The sequence below is a fragment of the Coregonus lavaretus genome (assembly GCF_964263955.1).
Source record: "Coregonus lavaretus genome assembly, contig: HAP1_SCAFFOLD_4028, whole genome shotgun sequence".
In the NCBI taxonomy this organism is placed as follows: domain Eukaryota; kingdom Metazoa; phylum Chordata; class Actinopteri; order Salmoniformes; family Salmonidae; genus Coregonus; species Coregonus lavaretus.
Genome location: NW_028166712.1, coordinates 1 through 22,163, shown reverse-complemented (window position 1 = coordinate 22,163; position 22,163 = coordinate 1). Strand labels below are relative to the sequence as shown.

General features: G+C 45.3%; 1 protein-coding gene across 1 annotated transcript in view; it reads right to left on the bottom strand.

The window, feature by feature from the left end:
- LOC311114376 (CCR4-NOT transcription complex subunit 2) overlaps positions 1-22,082 on the bottom strand; it is a 33,860-nt gene extending 11,778 nt beyond the window's left edge. Inside the window, exons 1-6 of the mRNA XM_084189633.1 lie at positions 21,882-22,082; positions 14,740-14,819; positions 14,340-14,465; positions 13,965-14,089; positions 12,916-13,036; positions 9,858-10,014 (exon numbers count right to left, since the gene is read on the bottom strand). Of these exons, the coding sequence (XP_084045759.1) occupies positions 9,858-10,014; positions 12,916-13,036; positions 13,965-14,089; positions 14,340-14,465; positions 14,740-14,819; positions 21,882-22,072 (800 nt within the window). The 5' untranslated portion in view covers positions 22,073-22,082. The remainder of the gene's footprint in view (positions 1-9,857; positions 10,015-12,915; positions 13,037-13,964; positions 14,090-14,339; positions 14,466-14,739; positions 14,820-21,881) is intronic.
- Positions 22,083-22,163: the final 81 nt, after the last annotated feature.

Below are 22,163 nucleotides of genomic sequence, written 5' to 3'. Positions count from 1 at the left end.
GTACAGGTGTGTGAAAGAGAAGGAGTTTATGCCACTCCTAGCCTCATTCCTGTAATAACCTGTTCTACTCCTAGCCTTGTTCCTGTAATAACCTGTTCTACTCCTAGCCTTGTTCCTGTAATAACCAGTTCTACTCCTAGCCTTGTTCCTGTAATAACCTGTTCTACTCCTAGCCTTGTTCCTGTAGTAACCTGTTCTACTCCTAGCCTCGTTCCTGTAATAACCTGTTCTACTCCTAGCCTTGTTCCTGTAATAACCTGTTCTACTCCTAGCCTTGTTCCTGTAATAACCTGTTCTACTCCTAGCCTTGTTCCTGTAATAACCTGTTCTACTCCTAGCCTCGTTCCTGTAGTAACCTGTTCTACTCCTAGCCTCGTTCCTGTAATAACCTGTTCTACTCCTAGCCTTGTTCCTGTAATAACCTGTTCTACTCCTAGCCTTGTTCCTGTAATAACCTGTTCTACTCCTAGCCTTGTTCCTGTAATAACCTGTTCTACTCCTAGCCTCGTTCCTGTAGTAACCTGTTCTACTCCTAGCCTCGTTCCTGTAATAACCTGTTCTACTCCTAGCCTTGTTTCTGTTATAACCTGTTCTACTCCTAGCCTTGTTCCTGTAATAACCTGTTCAACTCCTAGCCTCGTTACTATAGTAACCTGTTCTACTCCTAGCCTCGTTCCTGTAGTAACCTGTTCTACTCCTAGCCTCGTTACTATAGTAACCTGTTCTACTCCTAGCCTTGTTCCTGTAGTAACCTGTTCTACTCCTAGCCTTGTTCCTGTAATAACCTGTTCTACTCCTAGCCTTGTTCGTGTAGTAACCTGTTCTACTCCTAGCCTTGTTCCTGTAATAACCAGTTCTACTCTTAGCCTCGTTCCTGTAATAACCTGTTCTACTCCTAGCCTCGTTCCTGTAATAACCTGTTCTACTCCTAGCCTTGTTCCTGTAATAACCTGTTCTACTCCTAGCCTTGTTCCTGTAATAACATGTTCTACTCTTAGCCTCGTTCCTGTATTAATATTTATATTAACATTTTTGTCATTTAGCAGATGCTCTTATCCAGAGCGACTTACAGTTAGTGAGTGCATACATTTTTCATACTGGCCCCCCGTGGGAATCGAACCCACCACCCTGGCGTTGCAAGCGCCATGCTCTACCAACTGAGCTACAGGAGGGTTTATGTGGTTTGATTGATTTTCAGAGTCTGCATCCCAAATGAAACCCTATGCCAAGGGTCAAACTTTTCTTGCCCAGACAAACCGGCGACCCAGAAAACTCCATCATATGCAAAAAAAATGATCAGGTGAATAATAAATAGAAAAGGAGGTAAAACAACAAAAAATGATAGATTTGGTAGATATTAATTTGACCTCCCCAGTTATAATTGGAAGAGGAAGTGGAAACTCTAACATAGCCTGTTAGCTATTAAGGTAACTCCAAACACATTTTCTGCTAAACTGTATGTCCAAGTCAAGAAAGTTTACCAGTAGCCATAGGTACTTCCCCCAGTAGCCATAGGTACTTCCCCCAGTAGCCATAGGCACTTCCCCCAGTAGCCATAGGCACTTCCCCCAGTAGCCATAGGCACTTCCCCCAGTAGCCATAGGCACTTCCCCCAGTAGCCATAGGCACTTCCCCCAGTAGCCATAGGCACTTCCCCCAGTAGCCATAGGCACTTCCCCCAGTAGCCATAGGCACTTCCCCCAGTAGCCATAGGCACTTCCCCCAGTAGCCATAGGCACTTCCCCCAGTAGCCATAGGCACTTCCCCCAGTAGCCATAGGCACTTCCCCCAGTAGCCATAGGCACTTCCCCCAGTAGCCATAGGCACTTCCCCCAGTAGCCATAGGCACTTCCCCCAGTAGCCATAGGCACTTCCCCCAGTAGCCATAGGCACTTTCCCCAGTAGCCATAGGCACTTCCCCCAGTAGCCATAGGCACTTCCCCCAGTAGCCATAGGCACTTCCCCCAGTAGCCATTTCAGATTTACACAAAGAGGTTGGCACTGAATAAGGTTCAGTTGTCTACAGTCCACAACATCTTCACCACTGGTCTGTGGTCCAATACAAACCTCATGGGAAACTGGTAGCACCTTTGGCTTGACCATAGATACACTTTAAAACACATTAAGCCAATGTCCAGCACTTAAAAACAAAAAATAAACACAGGCCTACTTTTAAAAGAGAACACTTCAAATGGAATGTGGCCCTAGAAAGCCAAAGAACAGGATCCTTAAACTAAATCAACTGATCCTGCATCTTTGCCTGTGCTACAAACTTCTTGAGTCTAGTGGATGTCACAACCTGTTCTACTCCTAGCATTGTTCCTGTAATAACCGGTTCTACTCCTAGCCTTGTTCCTGTAATAACCGGTTCTACTCCTAGCCTTGTTCCTGTAATAACCTGTTCTACTCCTAGCCTCGTTCCTGTAATAACCTGTTCTACTCCTAGCCTCGTTCCTGTAATAACCTGTTCTACTCCTAGCCTCGTTCCTGTAATAACCTGTTCTACTCCTAGCCTCGTTCCTGTAATAACCTGTTCTACTCCTAGCCTTGTTCCTGTAATAACCTGTTCTACTCCTAGCCTCGTTCCTGTAATAACCTGTTCTACTCCTAGCCTCGTTCCTGTAATAACCTGTTCTACTCCTAGCCTTGTTCCTGTAATAACCTGTTCCACTCCTAGCCTTGTTCCTGTAATAACCTGTTCCACTCCTAGCCTTGTTCCTGTAATAACCTGTTCTACTCCTAGCCTCGTTCCTGTAATAACCTGTTAAACTCATAGCCTTGTTCCTGTAATAACCTGTTCTACTCCTAGCCTCGTTCCTGTAATAACCTGTTCTACTCCTAGCCTTGTTCCTGTAATAACCTGTTCTACTCCTAGCCTTGTTCCTGTAATAACCAGTTCTACTCCTAGCCTTGTTCCTGTAATAACCTGTTCCACTCCTAGCCTTGTTCCTGTAATAACCTGTTCTACTCCTAGCCTCGTTCCTGTAATAACCTGTTAAACTCATATCCTTGTTCCTGTAATAACCTGTTCTACTCCTAGCCTCGTTCCTGTAATAACCTGTTCTACTCCTAGCCTCGTTCCTGTAATAACCAGTTCTACTCCTAGCCTTGTTCCTGTAATAACCTGTTCCACTCCTAGCCTTGTTCCTGTAATAACCTGTTCTACTCCTAGCCTTGTTCCTGTAATAACCTGTTCTACTCCTAGCCGTGTTCCTGTAATAACCTGTTCTACTCCTAGCCTCGTTCCTGTAATAACCTGTTCTACTCCTAGCCTCGTTCCTGTAATAACCTGTTCTACTCCTAGCCTCGTTCCTGTAATAACCTGTTCTACTCCTAGCCTTGTTCCTATAGTAACCTGTTCTACTCCTAGCCTTGTTCCTGTAATAACCAGTTCTACCCCTAGCCTTGTTCCTGTAATAACCTGTTCTACTCCTAGCCTCGTTCCTGTAGTAACCTGTTCTACTCCTAGCCTTGTTCCTGTAGTAACCTGTTCTACTCCTAGCCTTGTTCCTGTAATAACCTGTTCTACTCCTAGCCTTGTTCCTGTAATAACCTGTTCTACTCCTAGCCTTGTTCCTGTAATAACATGTTCTACTCTTAGCCTCGTTCCTGTATTAATATTTATATTAACATTTTTGTCATTTAGCAGATGCTCTTATCCAGAGCGACTTACAGTTAGTGAGTGCATACATTTTTCATACTGGCCCCCCGTGGGAATCGAACCCACCACCCTGGCGTTGCAAGCGCCATGCTCTACCAACTGAGCTACAGGAGGGTTTATGTGGTTTGATTGATTTTCAGAGTCTGCATCCCAAATGAAACCCTATGCCAAGGGTCAAACTTTTCTTGCCCAGACAAACCGGCGACCCAGAAAACCCCATCATATGCAAAAAAAATGATCAGGTGAATAATAAATAGAAAAGGAGGTAAAACAACAAAAAATGATAGATTTGGTAGATATTAATTTGACCTCCCCAGTTATAATTGGAAGAGGAAGTGGAAACTCTAACATAGCCTGTTAGCTATTAAGGTAACTCCAAACACATTTTCTGCTAAACTGTATGTCCAAGTCAAGAAAGTTTACCAGTAGCCATAGGTACTTCCCCCAGTAGCCATAGGTACTTCCCCCAGTAGCCATAGGCACTTCCCCCAGTAGCCATAGGTACTTCCCCCAGTAGCCATAGGCACTTCCCCCAGTAGCCATAGGCACTTCCCCCAGTAGCCATAGGTACTTCCCCCAGTAGCCATAGGCACTTCCCCCAGTAGCCATAGGCACTTCCCCCAGTAGCCATAGGCACTTCCCCCAGTAGCCATAGGCACTTCCCCCAGTAGCCATAGGCACTTCCCCCAGTAGCCATAGGCACTTCCCCCAGTAGCCATAGGCACTTCCCCCAGTAGCCATAGGCACTTCCCCCAGTAGCCATAGGCACTTTCCCCAGTAGCCATAGGCACTTCCCCCAGTAGCCATAGGCACTTCCCCCAGTAGCCATAGGTACTTCCCCCAGTAGCCATAGGTACTTCCCCCAGTAGCCATAGGCACTTCCCCCAGTAGCCATAGGCACTTCCCCCAGTAGCCATAGGCACTTCCCCCAGTAGCCATAGGCACTTCCCCCAGTAGCCATTTCAGATTTACACAAAGAGGTTGGCACTGAATAAGGTTCAGTTGTCTACAGTCCACAACATCTTCACCACTGGTCTGTGGTCCAATACAAACCTCATGGGAAACTGGTAGCACCTTTGGCTTGACCATAGATACACTTTAAAACACATTAAGCCAATGTCCAGCACTTAAAAACTAAAAATAAAACACAGGCCTACTTTTAAAAGAGAACACTTCAAATGGAATGTGGCCCTAGAAAGCCAAAGAACAGGATCCTTAAACTAAATCAACTGATCCTGCATCTTTGCCTGTGCTACAAACTTCTTGAGTCTAGTGGATGTCACAACCTGTTCTACTCCTAGCATTGTTCCTGTAATAACCGGTTCTACTCCTAGCCTTGTTCCTGTAATAACCGGTTCTACTCCTAGCCTTGTTCCTGTAATAACCTGTTCTACTCCTAGCCTCGTTCCTGTAATAACCTGTTCTACTCCTAGCCTCGTTCCTGTAATAACCTGTTCTACTCCTAGCCTCGTTCCTGTAATAACCTGTTCTACTCCTAGCCTCGTTCCTGTAATAACCTGTTCTACTCCTAGCCTTGTTCCTGTAATAACCTGTTCTACTCCTAGCCTCGTTCCTGTAATAACCTGTTCTACTCCTAGCCTTGTTCCTGTAATAACCTGTTCTACTCCTAGCCTTGTTCCTGTAATAACCTGTTCCACTCCTAGCCTTGTTCCTGTAATAACCTGTTCTACTCCTAGCCTCGTTCCTGTAATAACCTGTTAAACTCATAGCCTTGTTCCTGTAATAACCTGTTCTACTCCTAGCCTCGTTCCTGTAATAACCTGTTCTACTCCTAGCCTTGTTCCTGTAATAACCTGTTCTACTCCTAGCCTTGTTCCTGTAATAACCAGTTCTACTCCTAGCCTTGTTCCTGTAATAACCAGTTCTACTCCTAGCCTTGTTCCTGTAATAACCTGTTCCACTCCTAGCCTTGTTCCTGTAATAACCTGTTCTACTCCTAGCCTCGTTCCTGTAATAACCTGTTAAACTCATAGCCTTGTTCCTGTAATAACCTGTTCTACTCCTAGCCTTGTTCCTGTAATAACCAGTTCTACTCCTAGCCTTGTTCCTGTAATAACCTGTTCCACTCCTAGCCTTGTTCCTGTAATAACCTGTTCTACTCCTAGCCTTGTTCCTGTAATAACCTGTTCTACTCCTAGCCTCGTTCCTGTAATAACCAGTTCTACTCCTAGCCTCGTTCCTGTAATAACCTGTTCTACTCCTAGCCTCGTTCCTGTAATAACCTGTTCTACTCCTAGCCTTGTTCCTATAGTAACCTGTTCTACTCCTAGCCTTGTTCCTGTAATAACCAGTTCTACCCCTAGCCTTGTTCCTGTAATAACCTGTTCTACTCCTAGCCTCGTTCCTGTAGTAACCTGTTCTACTCCTAGCCTTGTTCCTGTAGTAACCTGTTCTACTCCTAGCCTTGTTCCTGTAATAACCTGTTCTACTCCTAGCCTTGTTCCTGTAATAACCTGTTCTACTCCTAGCCTTGTTCCTGTAATAACATGTTCTACTCTTAGCCTCGTTCCTGTATTAATATTTATATTTACATTTTCGTCATTTAGCAGACGCTCTTATCCAGAGCGAGTTACAGTTAGTGAGTGCATATATTTTTCATACTGGCCCCCCGTGGGAATCGAACCCACAACCCTGGCGTTGCAAACGCCATGCTCTACCAACTGAGCTACAGGAGGGCTTATGTGGTTTGATTGATTTTCAGAGTCTGCATCCCAAATGAAACCCTATGCCAAGGGTAAAACTTTTCTTGCCCAGACAAACCGGCGACCCAGAAAACCCCATCATATGCAAAAAAAATGATCAGGTGAATAATAAATGGAAAGGAGGTAAAACAACAAAAAATGATAGATTTGGTAGATATTAATTTGACCTCCCAAGTTATAATTGGAAGAGGAAGTGGAAACTCTAACATAGCCTGTTAGCTATTAAGGTAACTCCAAACACATTTTCTGCTAAACTGTATGTCCAAGTCAAGAAAGCTTACCAGTAGCCATAGGCACTTTCCCCAGTAGCCATTTCAGATTTACACAAAGAGGTTGGCACTGAATAAGGTTCAGTTGTCTACAGTCCACAACATCTTCACCACTGGTCTGTGGTCCAATACAAACCTCATGGGAAACTGGTAGCACCTTTGGCTTGACCATCGATACACTTTAAAACACATTAAGCCAATGTCCAGCACTTAAAAACAAAAAATAAACACAGGCCTACTTTTAAAAAGAGAACACTTCAAATGAAATGTGGCCCTAGAAAGCCAAAGAACAGGATCCTTAAACTAAATCAACTGATCCTGCATCTTTGCCTGTGCTACAAACTTCTTGAGTCTAGTGGATGTCACAACCTGTTCTACTCCTAGCATTGTTCCTGTAATAACCAGTTCTACTCCTAGCCTTGTTCCTGTAATAACCTGTTCTACTCCTAGCCTCGTTCCTGTAATAACCTGTTCTACTCCTAGCCTCGTTCCTGTAATAACCTGTTCTACTCCTAGCCTCGTTCCTGTAATAACCTGTTCTACTCCTAGCCTTGTTCCTGTAATAACCAGTTCTACTCCTAGCCTTGTTCCTGTAATAACCTGTTCTACTCCTAGCCTCGTTCCTGTAATAACCTGTTCTACTCCTAGCCTTGTTCCTGTAATAACCTGTTCTACTCCTAGCCTTGTTCCTGTAATAACCTGTTCCACTCCTAGCCTTGTTCCTGTAATAACCTGTTCTACTCCTAGCCTCGTTCCTGTAATAACCTGTTAAACTCATAGCCTTGTTCCTGTAATAACCTGTTCTACTCCTAGCCTCGTTCCTGTAATAACCTGTTCTACTCCTAGCCTCGTTCCTGTAATAACCTGTTCTACTCCTAGCCTTGTTCCTGTAATAACCAGTTCTACTCCTAGCCTTGTTCCTGTAATAACCTGTTCCACTCCTAGCCTTGTTCCTGTAATAACCTGTTCCACTCCTAGCCTTGTTCCTGTAATAACCTGTTCTACTCCTAGCCTCGTTCCTGTAATAACCTGTTAAACTCATAGCCTCGTTCCTGTAATAACCTGTTCTACTCCTAGCCTCGTTCCTGTAATAACCTGTTCTACTCCTAGCCTCGTTCCTGTAATAACCTGTTCTACTCCTAGCCTCGTTCCTGTAATAACCTGTTCTACTCCTAGCCTCGTTCCTGTAATAACCTGTTCTACTCCTAGCCTTGTTCCTGTAATAACCTGTTCTACTCCTAGCCTCGTTCCTGTAATAACCTGTTCTACTCCTAGCCTCGTTCCTGTAATAACCTGTTCTACTCCTAGCCTTGTTCCTGTAATAACCTGTTCTACTCCTAGCCTTGTTCCTGTAATAACCTGTTCTACTCCTAGCCTTGTTCCTGTAATAACCTGTTCTACTCCTAGCCTCGTTCCTGTAATAACCTGTTCTACTCCTAGCCTCGTTCCTGTAATAACCTGTTCTACTCCTTGTGAGGATGAATAATAGCCTGCTCTACAGCCTGCTATACTCACAGAATCCAACAACTTTCTGATGTGTCACTTGTCATATTGAATGATGGCATTTCCCCTTGGGCACACACACACACACACACACACACACACGTGGGCACACACACACACGGACACGATGAGTTTTAAATCCCAACCGGGGAGAGTGACACTCAAAGGAGTGTTGTTGGAACACATCACCACAATGCCCAAGACTGCAGCAGCACTACACCATATCCACCCACACGGCCTGTCCGTCACGGCCTGTCCGTCACGGCCTGTCCGTCACGGCCTGTCCGTCACGCCCTGTCCGTCACGCCCTGTCCGTCACGCCCTGTCCGTCACGCCCTGTCCGTCACGCCCTGTCCGTCACGCCCTGTCCGTCACGCCCTGTCCACAGAGTATTTACAACTGGATACCATCTACACAGAAAAATACAGTAAGTCACAATAACTGGCCCTAGATCAGTCAGATCCACTCTAATCATAATCCAATCTAGATCCTGTTAACAGTGGGATCTGATCCATAATCAGCTGCTATGACAATCAAGTCAAAGTTGTCTCCAATCCCCACCTATCCCTTTACACTCAGACCTTTTCTCTTCAGAAGGACTGCTATAGAAGAGGGCTAGAGATCAGCCAAACATGTCTCTCTAGCCCTCCATCTCGCCTGACACTGAATCCTGGCCTCCTATTGGCTATTAAAGACAGCTAGCTCACCTCTGACCAATCAACAGAGCAGATGATCCAGATTGGGCGGGTGACAACACACAGGCTATGATCAGACAGCCTTCAGGGGCTTAGCAGTGATCTTTAGTGTCACACACACTGTACTGTACACAGCTGGTGCATGAGAAGTGTATAACAGAAGCATTTGGTCTGAAGGGCCTGGTCACCAAACACAGGAGACAGGTATGTAATCACACTAAACCTCTAGCTATGCAGATAAGGAACTAAGTCTCATCACGACCCACAGAGTGACACACAGCAGTTACCCTACACAGGCAGAGTGGAGGAGCTGGACGAATGTATTGTAACTGTGCAACGAGACACACTTCCTGTCTCTGTCAGCACACACACACACACAGAAAGCCTCAGGGTCTCAGCTGAATGCACAAGCCCAAAGAAAGCCTCAGGGTCTCAGCTGAATGCACAAGCCCAAAGAAAGCCTCAGGGTCTCAGCTGAATGCACAAGGCCCTTATCATTGACAGACAGCTGCTACTCATCACAGCACATTAGACAGACAGACAGTTTATTATACTGTATCCACTGATACATTTTACATTTAGGTCATTTAGCAGACGCTCTTATCCAGAGCCACTTACAGTTAGTGAATGCATACATGTTTTTTTTTCCATACTGGCCCCCCGTGGGAAACGAACCCACATCCCTGCCGGCCAAACCCCCCCCGACCTTGGACGACGCTGGACCAATTGTGCGCCGCCCATGGGTCTCCCGGTCGCGGCCGGCTGCGACAGAGCCTGGACTCGAACCAGGATCTCTAGTGGCACAGCTAGCACTGCGATGCAGTGCCTTAGACCACTGCGCCACTCGGGAGTCTGATAGATGAGCCTTCACACCGTCTGACTCCATAAGTTACAGAGTCAAACTACAGCTGCAGCCTTCACTGCTCCTGGATCAGTTATTCTAAGGTCCTGTTGGGATAGTTTCAAAACGCATCCTAAAAGAGTCATGTCCTAGAGAGGGACTTACTCTGGCGAGTTGAGGTTGAGTCCTAGCGTTGTCAGGTCACTGCCCAGTGCTAGGTGCACCATGCCTGGGTCTGTCTCCGCTGCCCTGATGAACGTTAACAAGCCAATCATCCCGAACTGGTCTGTTACCATACCCCCGGGAATGTTGGTCACACGACCTGGAGGGGAGGAGGAGGAGGAGGAGGAGAGGGAAGAGCAATGAGGAGTGTGTTTGACCCTGTCTATTAACTACAGGAATGAGTGTTGAACGTTGACCTTGGTGCCCGGCTGATATGGATAAAATCACCAGGGTACATTTTTGACCACATGACCTGACCATGGAAAAGTCAAGTTTTAATGTCACATGCACAAGTACAGTGAAATGCCTTTCTTGCAGATCTAAACCCAACAATGCAGTAATCAATATCAATGTATTACTAGAAAAAAACACCAGAAATAAGAATAGGAAATATGAAATACACAATAAAGTAATTAAGTAAACAAGCACAGGAAATAATTTTTTTAAAGTGTCATGGAGCTCGGCCCCAGTGATGTACTGGGCTGTCCGTACAACCCTCTGTAGAGCCATGCGATCCAGGGCGGTGCTGTTGCCATACCAAGCGGTGATGCAGCCAGTCCAGATGCTCTCAATGGTGCAGCTGTAGAACTTTTTGAGGATCTGAGGGGCCCATGCCAGACTTTTTCAACCTCCTGAGGGGGAAGAGGCGCTGTCGCACCTTCTTCACGACTGTGCGTGTGGACCATTTTAAGTCTTCGGTGATTTGGACACAGAGGAACTTGAAGCTCTCGACCCGCTCCACTACAGCCCTGTTGATGTGGATGGGGGCATGCTAGCCTCCCCATTTCCTGTAGTTCTCGACCCGCTCCACTACAGCCCTGTTGATGTGGATGGGGGCATGCTAGCCTCCCCATTTCCTGTAGTTCACGATCAGCTCCTTGGTCTTGCTGACGTTGAGGGAGAGGTTGTTGTCCCGGCACCACACTGTCAGGTCTCTGACCTCCTCCCTGTAGGCTGTCTCATCGTTGTCGGTGATCAGGCCTACCACCGTCGCGTCGTCAGCAAACGTAATGGTGTTGGAGTCGTGCGTGGCCACACAGTCGTGGGATAACAGGGAGTACAGGAGGGGACTAAGCACACACCCCTGTGGGGCCCCTGTGTTGAGGGTCAGCATGGCGGAGGTGATGCTGCCTACCCTCACCACCTGGGGTCGGCCCGTCAGGAAGTCCAGGATCCAGTTGAAGGGGGAGGTGTTCAGACCCAGAATCCTAAGCTTGGCGACAAGCTTGAAGGGGACTATTGTGTTGAACGCTGAGCTGTAATCAATGAACAGCATTTTCACATAGGTATCCCTCTTATCTAGGTGGGTGAGGGCAGTGAGGAGAGCAATTGAGATTGCGTCATCTATGGATACGTTGGGGCGGTATGCACATTGGAGTGGGTCTACGGTGGCTGGGATGGTGGAGTTAATGTGTGCCATAACCAGCCTCTCAAAGCGCTTCATGATTACAGAAGAGAGTGCTGCAGGGCGGTAGTTATTGTGGCATGAAGCCTTAGAGTTCTTAGGAACAGGGATGATTGTGGTCATCTTAAAACATGTGGTGATTACAGACTGGGACAAGGAGCGTGTGAAAATGACCGTGAATACGCCTGCCAGCTGTTCTGCGCATGCTCTGAGAACGCGCCCTGGAATACCGTCGGGGCCCGCGGCCTTGTGGGTGTTGACCTGATTAAAAGACCCTTCTCACGTCGGCCTCAGAGAGCGAGATCACCCAATCCCCCGGGTCGGTGACGGCCCTCACACCCGGCTCGAAGTTGTTGTCAAAGCATGTATAAAATGCATTGAGATCGTCTGATAGAGGCATCGTTCGGCAGATCACGGCTGGGTCTTCCTTTGTGATCTGTAATGGACTGTAGCCCTGCCACATGCAGCGGGCATCGGCGCCTGTGTAATATGATTCCACCTTATTCCTATATTGTCCTTTTGCTCGTTTGATGACTCTGCGGAGGTCACAGCGGGACTTCTTGTACTTATTCCTGTCTTCGGCCGTAGCATCAGGGTTGTCTACGATAGCTCTGTGTGTGGTAGTCCTGTTCTTTAGTTTAGCGCCAACCTCTGTGTTAATCCAGGGCTTTTGATTGGAGAAGCAGCGAACCCTCAACATGGGTACAATGGTGCTGATGCATTTTCGAATGAAGTTAGACTATAGCGGTCTTCCTAGAGGTCTTCCAAGTCAGGTCCTAGTTATCAACTATAGAGGTCTTCCTAGTCAGGTCCTAGCTATCAACTATAGAGGTCTTCCTAGTCAGGTCCTAGTTATCAACTATAGAGGTCTTCCTAGTCAGGTCCTAGCTATCAACTATAGAGGTCTTCCTAGTCAGGTCCTAGTTATCAACTATAGAGGTCTTCCTAGTCAGGTCCTAGTTATCAACTATAGGAGGTCTTCCTAGTGAGGTCCTAGTTATCAACTATAGAGGTCTTCCTAGTCAGGTCCTAGTTATCAACTATAGAGGTCTTCCTAGTCAGGTCCTAGTTATCAACTATAGAGGTCTTCCTAGTCAGGTCCTAGTTATCAACTATAGAAGTCTTCCTAGTCAGGTCCTAGCTATCAACTATAGAGGTCTTCCTAGTCAGGTCCTAGCTATCAACTATAGAGGTCTTCCTAGTCAGGTCCTAGTTATCAACTATAGAGGTCTTCCTAGTCAGGTCCTAGTTATCAACTATAGAGGTCTTCCTAGTCAGGTCCTAGTTATCAACTATAGAGGTCTTCCTAGTTATCAACTATAGAGGTATTCCTAGTTGGGTCCTAGCTATCAACTATAGAGGTCTTCGTAGAGGTCTTGTCCTGTGACAGGTGAAGAGAGAGAGAAAGAGAGAGAGAGAGAGAGAGAGACACAGAGAGAGAGAGAGAGAGAGAGAGAGAGAGAGACACAGAGAGAGAGAGAGAGACACAGAGAGAGAGAGAGAGAGAGAGAGAGAGAGAGAGAGAGAGAGAGAGAGAGAGAGAGAGAGAGTGTGTGAGTGAGAGAGAGAGAGAGAGAGAGAGGAATGGAGCCTCACCGTCCGGTAACACCTGTATGCCTTTTTTCAACTGGTTATTGTTCTGGGCTGTTGAGCTCTTGTCCCCGGGGAACTTGGGCCCGTCTGTGCTGCTGGAAGTCTTGGCTGAAGAGTTTAGATTCTGGAGAGAGACAGGAAGAGAAGAAGCGTTTAGATTCTGGAGAGAGAGACAAGAAGAGAAGAAGCGTTTAGATTCTGGAGAGAGAGACAGGAAGAGAAGAAGCGTTTAGATTCTGGAGAGAGAGACAGGAAGAGAAGAAGCCTTTAGATTCTGGAGAGAGAGACAGGAAGAGAAGAAGCGTTTAGATTCTGGAGAGAGAGACAGGAAGAGAAGAAGGGTTTAGATTCTGGAGAGAGAGAGACAGGAAGAGAAGAAGGGTTTAGATTCTGGAGAGAGAGAGACAGGAAGAGAAGAAGGGTTTAGATTATGGAGAGAGAGAGAGAAGAAGACTTTAGATTCTGGAGAGAGAGACAGGAAGAGAAGAAGCGTTTAGATTCTGGAGGGGGAGGAAGAACCCCATTAGAGTCCTAGTATGTTTCCCAGTGCGGTGGCTCTCCTCCGAACACTAAAGACACAGTACACTTCTGAGCGGTCTTCACTAAACTGAATTGCTCCCTGTGGAATAAATAGAAGTACACTTCTTCAGAACAGAAAAAGAAAGACAGGGAAACTAACACTGGCTTCATTAAACAGCCCTCCTACAATGGATTTTAGAACCCACATCGATAGTAAACAACAGTTCACAACTCCCTCATCCTTCTCCCCCCTCAATCCATTAGAGATGCTGTTTCATTGACCGTGTTGATTCCCCCAGCAGCCCTCTACCCCCTGCTACTAGAACACATTTCCCTGCAACATGAATCAATAATAAGTTCATTTGCCCTAGTTTTGTTTGAGGTCTCTCTACCCATTGACGAAGCCTCAGAGCTGAGCAACATTAATCAGACTCACACAGACTCTGATCAACTCCATTCAGGGGGAATAACACCAAACGGACCTTATATCGATGTCTAGGGTAGTAAGTTCGTCCTAGAGATGAAAGACTCACCGTTTTGCTGTCGTCGTTGTTCGACGTGGCGTCCTTGTAGTTGGGACCAGGCAGTGCAGGGAAGTCCTCGTTGTGGATGGAGAAGTCTTGGGACTGTTCGTTTGACGGTTTGGTGACCATTCCAACTGCAGTACAGGAGGAGAGGATGGACAGGTTCTAGCTCAGGTAAATACAGGGACAACGGACGGACAATAGATTTTCACTCTGGAAGACAATGATCAATATCACTGCATCCCAGCAACCCAGAAGCAAAGGTACATTTTTTATTTTTTCACACAGACCGGGACACGCACACACGCACTCTCTCTCTCTCCCTCCATAGAGAGCCGTCCCAGCCAGTGGGTTGAGAAGAGGAGTGGGGTTAGGGTGTCTCACCATAAGGGGCCCTCCCAGCCAGTGGGTTGAGAAGAGGAGTAGGGTTCCCACCTCCTTCCCTCCGACTCCGGTCTGCTAACGCTGGGAAGTCTGACAGGTCCAGGCCCGTCACGTTTTCACTCCCGTCTATAGCAGGGAGGAGACACAGGACAAGGGAACAGTTAGTCAAGTCACGGCCCAATTTATTTTAAAAAGCATTTCGGTGTCTCACACTTACAGAAAAGACTAGCTGTTAAAGAGCCTCATGGCAACCCTCTTGCTAGTCCATCCGTTACAGAAACAAACCGCAAACCTCTGCTTTACAAAACAATTTTCTAATTACAAAATGTTTTAATGACTTTGTCATCAATGAAGGAGGGTATCAATCAATCAGACAGCCAATCAATGTCTTGAACATCACCTGTTCCATTGAAGATGTTGCTCGATAACGAATTGTTCATCCCGAACGACGGATTCCTGTTCATTCCAAACCCTGACATACTGAAACACAGAGACACCATTTCAGTCTGACTTCAATTTGACATTTGACTCATTCAGCAGATGCTCTTATCCTGGGCGTATTACAAACATTGACACACTGAAACAACATGGAGAGACACACACTCACCATTTCAATTTAATTCCTGTTTCAATTTGACAAGTCTGAACAAACCATACAATATAGAAAAGTCCCTAAAAAGCCCAAAACCAAGCTATTAGAACCCCCCATAACACCCTAAGGCAGTCCTAGGTACCGGCTGATATAATGACACAGCAGCCTAGTAATAATGGGTACAGCCGGCACCCGACCAGCTTCCATTACCGAGCACCACGGTCATTACATGGTCTGACTCTGTACCCAGCTAAAAGGTTATCGCTCCCTGTTTCAAGGCTAATTTAATCTCATTGATCAGACTAATAACACACATTTAAATAGCACTCTGTCTGGCAGAGCTTGACATAGGGAGAAAAAAAAAAACTAAAAAAATAGCAGTCCTCCATGTTTGCCTTTGAATGCAGATGGGTCAGGCCAAAGTGAAGACCTGTAAAGGACTGTATTCTCAGAGTGTCAAGAGGTGCGGATCTAGGATCACTGTAATTATGATATAAAAGGCTAAACTGATCCTAGTTCAGCACTCCCACCCTGAGACACTGGTTGCTGTAATCGTACAACAGAGATTGAGGAAGTCTCCTCTGGCTAAATGACTACCGTGTTGCATCAGGAGGGAGAGACGCGTTACAAAAGTACACACTGTTTTCTAATGCGTAAATGGTGTTTGCCTTTCAAAACATCCCCACTGCCCATGCCAAATGGGAATCTGTAGGCCAACCAGGTTCTTCAAAACAGCCCTTTCATTGAATGAAACCCTCGACCTTGGGCTTCATAGAAAATCCTTATTAATGCAATGGACTGATCCTAATGGGTAAGCTAGACAGATACATTGTAAAAAATATATATGACTACCACACATACGGTTTAGATACAGATATACATTTATGTATGTATCTATTGTTGTTGTCATATAACATATTCGCAAGGCATCTCCATGGAGACAGAACAGTGGTGGACTACTTCATCTGTACTGTGAGGACTAATTAGCTCCACTATGGAAGAATCACAGAGATGACAGGAGAGAAAGAGAAAATTAGGGGAAGAGGGAGAGGAGAGGAGGAGAGGGAGAGGGGAGAGGGGAGAGGGGAGAGGAGGAGAGGGAGAGGGAGAGGATGGGAGAAGGAGAGAGGGAAGGAGGGGAGAAGGAGAGGGAGAAGGAGAGGAGATGAGAGGGAGAAGGAGAGGGAGAAGGAGAGGAGAGGGAGGATGAGAGGGAGAAGGAGAGGAGATGAGAGGGAGGGGGAGAGTGGAGGGAGAGTGGAGGGAGAGGGGAGAGGGAGAGGGGAGGGGTTTGGGGAGGGGGAAGGGAGAGGGAGAGAAAGCGTGAGGAAGAGGGCGAATGAATGAGGCAGTGCATGTTTTGCATTTAAACTGCCCTTACTCATACCTCTTCCCTCTCCTGCTCTCTTACCTCGCCCTCCTTCCTCTTCCTCTTCCCTCACCCTCCTTCCTCTTCCCTCACTCTCCTTCCTCTTCCCTCACCCTCCTTCCTCTTCCCTCTTCCCTCACCCTACTTCCTCACCCTCCTTCCTCTTCCCTCACCCTCCTTCCTCACTCTCCTTCCTCTTCCCTCACCCTCCTTCCTCTTCCCTCTTCCCTCACCCTACTTCCTCACCCTCCTTCCTCTTCCCTCACCCTACTTCCTCGCCCTCCTTCCTCTTCCTCTTCCCTCTTCCCTCACCCTCCTTCCTCTTCCCTCACCCTCCTTCCTCACTCTCCTTCCTCTTCCCTCACCCTCCTTCCTCTTCCCTCTTCCCTCACCCTACTTCCTCACCCTCCTTCCTCTTCCTCTTCCCTCTTCCCTCACCCTCCTTCCTCTTCCCTCACCCTCCTTCCTCTTCCCTCACCCTCCTTCCTCTTCCCTCTTCCCTCACCCTCCTTCCTCTTCTCTCGCCCTCCCTCTTTCCTCTTCTCTCTGTGCAGAGTTCTTAATCATCACAGCTTGTGTGTTTTCCCCAAGGCAGTAAACAGTGAAACGCTTGTTGCTCCTGACAGACGGACTCACACTATTAATGTCCTTAGAGTACAACAAACAAACAAACAGTCTCCTTTCAGCCACAGAGTGCATCAATCACTTCATAGGACAAGAGAATAGTAAGTCCATCAGCCATTTGGATTGAGACTCAGACTACTTGATACACTAGACTAGCGACTATGAGAACAATAAAGTATCTATCCTTTTAAATACCCCACAGGGGATGTACAAGTTCACACTTCAAGGAAGAAGAGGAGATGGGCTCTTGTGCTGTTGTGGCTAAACCGGTGATAATGTTTGTCTTTATTCCATGGAACCAAAAGGTTTGACTGGCTTCTATACCATGTCTTTATATTATAGTAGGGAGGTAAAAGGTTTGACTGGCTTCTATACCATGTCTTTATACTGTAGTAGGGAGGTAAAAGGTTTGACTGGCTTCTATACCATGTCTTTATACTGTAGTAGGGAGGTAAAAGGTTTGACTGGCTTCTATACCATGTCTTTATACTGCAGTAGGGAGGTAAAAGGTTTGACTGGCTTCTATACCATGTCTTTATACTGTAGTAGGGAGGTAAAAGGTTTGACTGGCTTCTATACCATGTCTTTATACTGTAGTAGGGAGGTAAAAGGTTTGACTGGCTTCTATACCATGTCTTTATACTGTAGTAGGGAGGTAAAAGGTTTGACTGGCTTCTATACCATGTCTTTATACTGTAGTAGGGAGGTAAAAGGTTTGACTGGCTTCTATACCATGTCTTTATACTGTAGTAGGGAGGTAAAAGGTTTGACTGGCTTCTATACCATGTCTTTATACTGTAGTAGGGAGGTAAAAGGTTTGACTGGCTTCTATACCATGTCTTTATACTGTAGTAGGGAGGTAAAAGGTTCACTGGCTTCTATACCATGTCTTTATACTGTAGTAGGGAGGTAAAAGGTTTGACTGGCTTCTATACCATGTCTTTATACTGTAGTAGGGAGGTAAAAGGTTTGACTGGCTTCTATACCATGTCTTTATACTGTAGTAGGGAGGTAAAAGGTTTGACTGGCTTCAATACCATGTCTTTATACTGTAGTAGGGAGGTAAAAGGTTTGACTGGCTTCTATACCATGTCTTTATACTGTAGTAGGGAGGTAAAAGGTTTGACTGGCTTCTATACCATGTCTTTATACTGTAGTAGGGAGGTAAAAGGTTTGACTGGCTTCTATACCATGTCTTTATACTGTAGTAGGGAGGTAAAAGGTTTGACTGGCTTCTATACCATGTCTTTATACTGTAGTAGGGAGGTAAAAGGTTTGACTGGCTTCTATACCATGTCTTTATACTGTAGTAGGGAGGTAAAAGGTTTGACTGGCTTCTATACCATGTCTTTATACTGCAGTAGGGAGGTAAAAGGTTTGACTGGCTTCTATACCATGTCTTTATACTGCAGTAGGGAGGTAAAAGGTTTGACTGGCTTCTATACCATGTCTTTATACTGTAGTAGGGAGGTAAAAGGTTTGACTGGCTTCTATACCATGTCTTTATACTGTAGTAGGGAGGTAAAAGGTTTGACTGGCTTCTATACCATGTCTTTATACTGTAGTAGGGAGGTAAAAGGTTTGACTGGCTTCTATACCATGTCTTTATACTGTAGTAGGGAGGTAAAAGGTTTGACTGGCTTCTATACCATGTCTTTATACTGTAGTAGGGAGGTAAAAGGTTTGACTGGCTTCTATACCATGTCTTTATACTGTAGTAGGGAGGTAAAAGGTTTGACTGGCTTCTATACCATGTCTTTATACTGCAGTAGGGAGGTAAAAGGTTTGACTGGCTTCTATACCATGTCTTTATACTGTAGTAGGGAGGTAAAAGGTTTGACTGGCTTCTATACCATGTCTTTATACTGTAGTAGGGAGGTAAAAGGTTTGACTGGCTTCTATACCATGTCTTTATACTGTAGTAGGGAGGTAAAAGGTTTGACTGGCTTCTATACCATGTCTTTATACTGCAGTAGGGAGGTAAAAGGTTTGACTGGCTTCTATACCATGTCTTTATACTGTAGTAGGGAGGTAAAAGGTTTGACTGGCTTCTATACCATGTCTTTATACTGCAGTAGGGAGGTAAAAGGTTTGACTGGCTTCTATACCATGTCTTTATCCTGTAGTAGGGAGGTAAAAGGTTTGACTGGCTTCTATACCATGTCTTTATACTGCAGTAGGGAGGTAAAAGGTTTGACTGGCTTCTATACCATGTCTTTATACTGCAGTAGGGAGGTAAAAGGTTTGACTGGCTTCTATACCATGTCTTTATACTGCAGTAGGGAGGTAAAAGGTTTGACTGGCTTCTATACCATGTCTTTATACTGTAGTAGGGAGGTAAAAGGTTTGACTGGCTTCTATACCATGTCTTTATACTGTAGTAGGGAGGTAAAAGGTTTGACTGGCTTCTATACCATGTCTTTATACTGTAGTAGGGAGGTAAAAGGTTTCACTGGCTTCTATACCATGTCTTTATACTGTAGTAGGGAGGTAAAAGGTTTGACTGGCTTCTATACCATGTCTTTATACTGTAGTAGGGAGGTAAAAGGTTTGACTGGCTTCTATACCATGTATTTATACTGTAGTAGGGAGGTAAAAGGTTTGACTGGCTTCTATACCATGTCTTTATACTGTAGTAGGGAGGTAAAAGGTTTGACTGGCTTCTATACCATGTCTTTATACTGTAGTAGGGAGGCAAAAGGTTTGACTGGCTTCTATACCATGTCTTTATACTGTAGTAGGGAGGTAAAAGGTTTGACTGGCTTCTATACCATGTCTTTATACTGTAGTAGGGAGGTAAAAGGTTTGACTGGCTTCTATACCATGTCTTTATACTGTAGTAGGGAGGTAAAAGGTTTCACTGGCTTCTATACCATGTCTTTATACTGTAGTAGGGAGGTAAAAGGTTTGACTGGCTTCTATACCATGTCTTTATACTGTAGTAGGGAGGTAAAAGGTTTGACTGGCTTCTATACCATGTCTTTATACTGTAGTAGGGAGGTAAAAGGTTTGACTGGCTTCTATACCATGTCTTTATACTGTAGTAGGGAGGTAAAAGGTTTGACTGGCTTCTATACCATGTCTTTATACTGTAGTAGGGAGGTAAAAGGTTTGACTGGCTTCTATACCATGTCTTTATACTGCAGTAGGGAGGTAAAAGGTTTGACTGGCTTCTATACCATGTCTTTATCCTGTAGTAGGGAGGTAAAAGGTTTGACTGGCTTCTATACCATGTCTTTATACTGCAGTAGGGAGGTAAAAGGTTTGACTGGCTTCTATACCATGTCTTTATACTGCAGTAGGGAGGTAAAAGGTTTGACTGGCTTCTATACCATGTCTTTATACTGCAGTAGGGAGGTAAAAGGTTTGACTGGCTTCTATACCATGTCTTTATACTGTAGTAGGGAGGTAAAAGGTTTGACTGGCTTCTATACCATGTCTTTATACTGTAGTAGGGAGGTAAAAGGTTTGACTGGCTTCTATACCATGTCTTTATACTGTAGTAGGGAGGTAAAAGGTTTGACTGGCTTCTATACCATGTCTTTATACTGTAGTAGGGAGGTAAAAGGTTTCACTGGCTTCTATACCATGTCTTTATACTGTAGTAGGGAGGTAAAAGGTTTGACTGGCTTCTATACCATGTCTTTATACTGTAGTAGGGAGGTAAAAGGTTTGACTGGCTTCTATACCATGTCTTTATACTGTAGTAGGGAGGTAAAAGGTTTGACTGGCTTCTATACCATGTCTTTATACTGTAGTAGGGAGGTAAAAGGTTTGACTGGCTTCTATACCATGTCTTTATACTGTAGTAGGGAGGTAAAAGGTTTGACTGGCTTCTATACCATGTCTTTATACTGTAGTAGGGAGGTAAAAGGTTTGACTGGCTTCTATACCATGTCTTTATACTGTAGTAGGGAGGCAAAAGGTTTGACTGGCTTCTATACCATGTCTTTATACTGTAGTAGGGAGGTAAAAGGTTTGACTGGCTTCTATACCATGTCTTTATACTGTAGTAGGGAGGTAAAAGGTTTGACTGGCTTCTATACCATGTCTTTATACTGTAGTAGGGAGGTAAAATGTTTCACTGGCTTCTATACCATGTCTTTATACTGTAGTAGGGAGGTAAAAGGTTTGACTGGCTTCTATACCATGTCTTTATACTGTAGTAGGGAGGTAAAAGGTTTGACTGGCTTCTATACCATGTCTTTATACTGTAGTAGGGAGGTAAAAGGTTTGACTGGCTTCTATACCATGTCTTTATACTGTAGTAGGGAGGTAAAAGGTTTGACTGGCTTCTATACCATGTCTTTATACTGTAGTAGGGAGGTAAAAGGTTTGACTGGCTTCTATACCATGTCTTTATACTGTAGTAGGGAGGTAAAAGGTTTGACTGGCTTCTATACCATGTCTTTATACTGTAGTAGGGAGGTAAAAGGTTTGACTGGCTTCTATACCATGTCTTTATACTGTAGTAGGGAGGTAAAAGGTTTGACTGGCTTCTATACCATGTCTTTATACTGTAGTAGGGAGGTAAAAGGTTTGACTGGCTTCTATACCATGTCTTTATACTGCAGTAGGGAGGTAAAAGGTTTGACTGGCTTCTATACCATGTCTTTATACTGTAGTAGGGAGGTAAAAGGTTTGACTGGCTTCTATACCATGTCTTTATACTGTAGTAGGGAGGTAAAAGGTTTGACTGGCTTCTATACCATGTCTTTATACTGTAGTAGGGAGGTAAAAGGTTTGACTGGCTTCTATACCATGTCTTTATACTGTAGTAGGGAGGTAAAAGGTTTGACTGGCTTCTATACCATGTCTTTATACTGTAGTTATCTCACCTGTTCAAAGTTTGCCTTTATTATATGTAGCCAACAGGTCTTCATGGTTTCTATATCCTGTCTTTACAATGTTCAATACATCACCCAATGATAACGTTTTGCCTTCATTCTAGTGTTACCCGTTGATGGTGAAGGGTTGGCGGGACTGCTGTTGCTTGGGCATGCAGATGATGCTTGGAGAGGCGCGGTTGGGGCTGCCCAGGCCCGAGCTGCCCATGCTGTTGGTCCTGCCCCCACTGGGCATGCCCCCCACCATGACCTCCTGGCGCCCCACCTGCTGAGAGGGGTTCATCATGTTCCGCGTGTTCATGGGCAGGATGCCCCTGTAGTGGAGAGAGAGAGAGAGAGAGGAGGTGGTATCTCAGACACATGGATGTGATCAGGGTGACGTGAAAAGCACG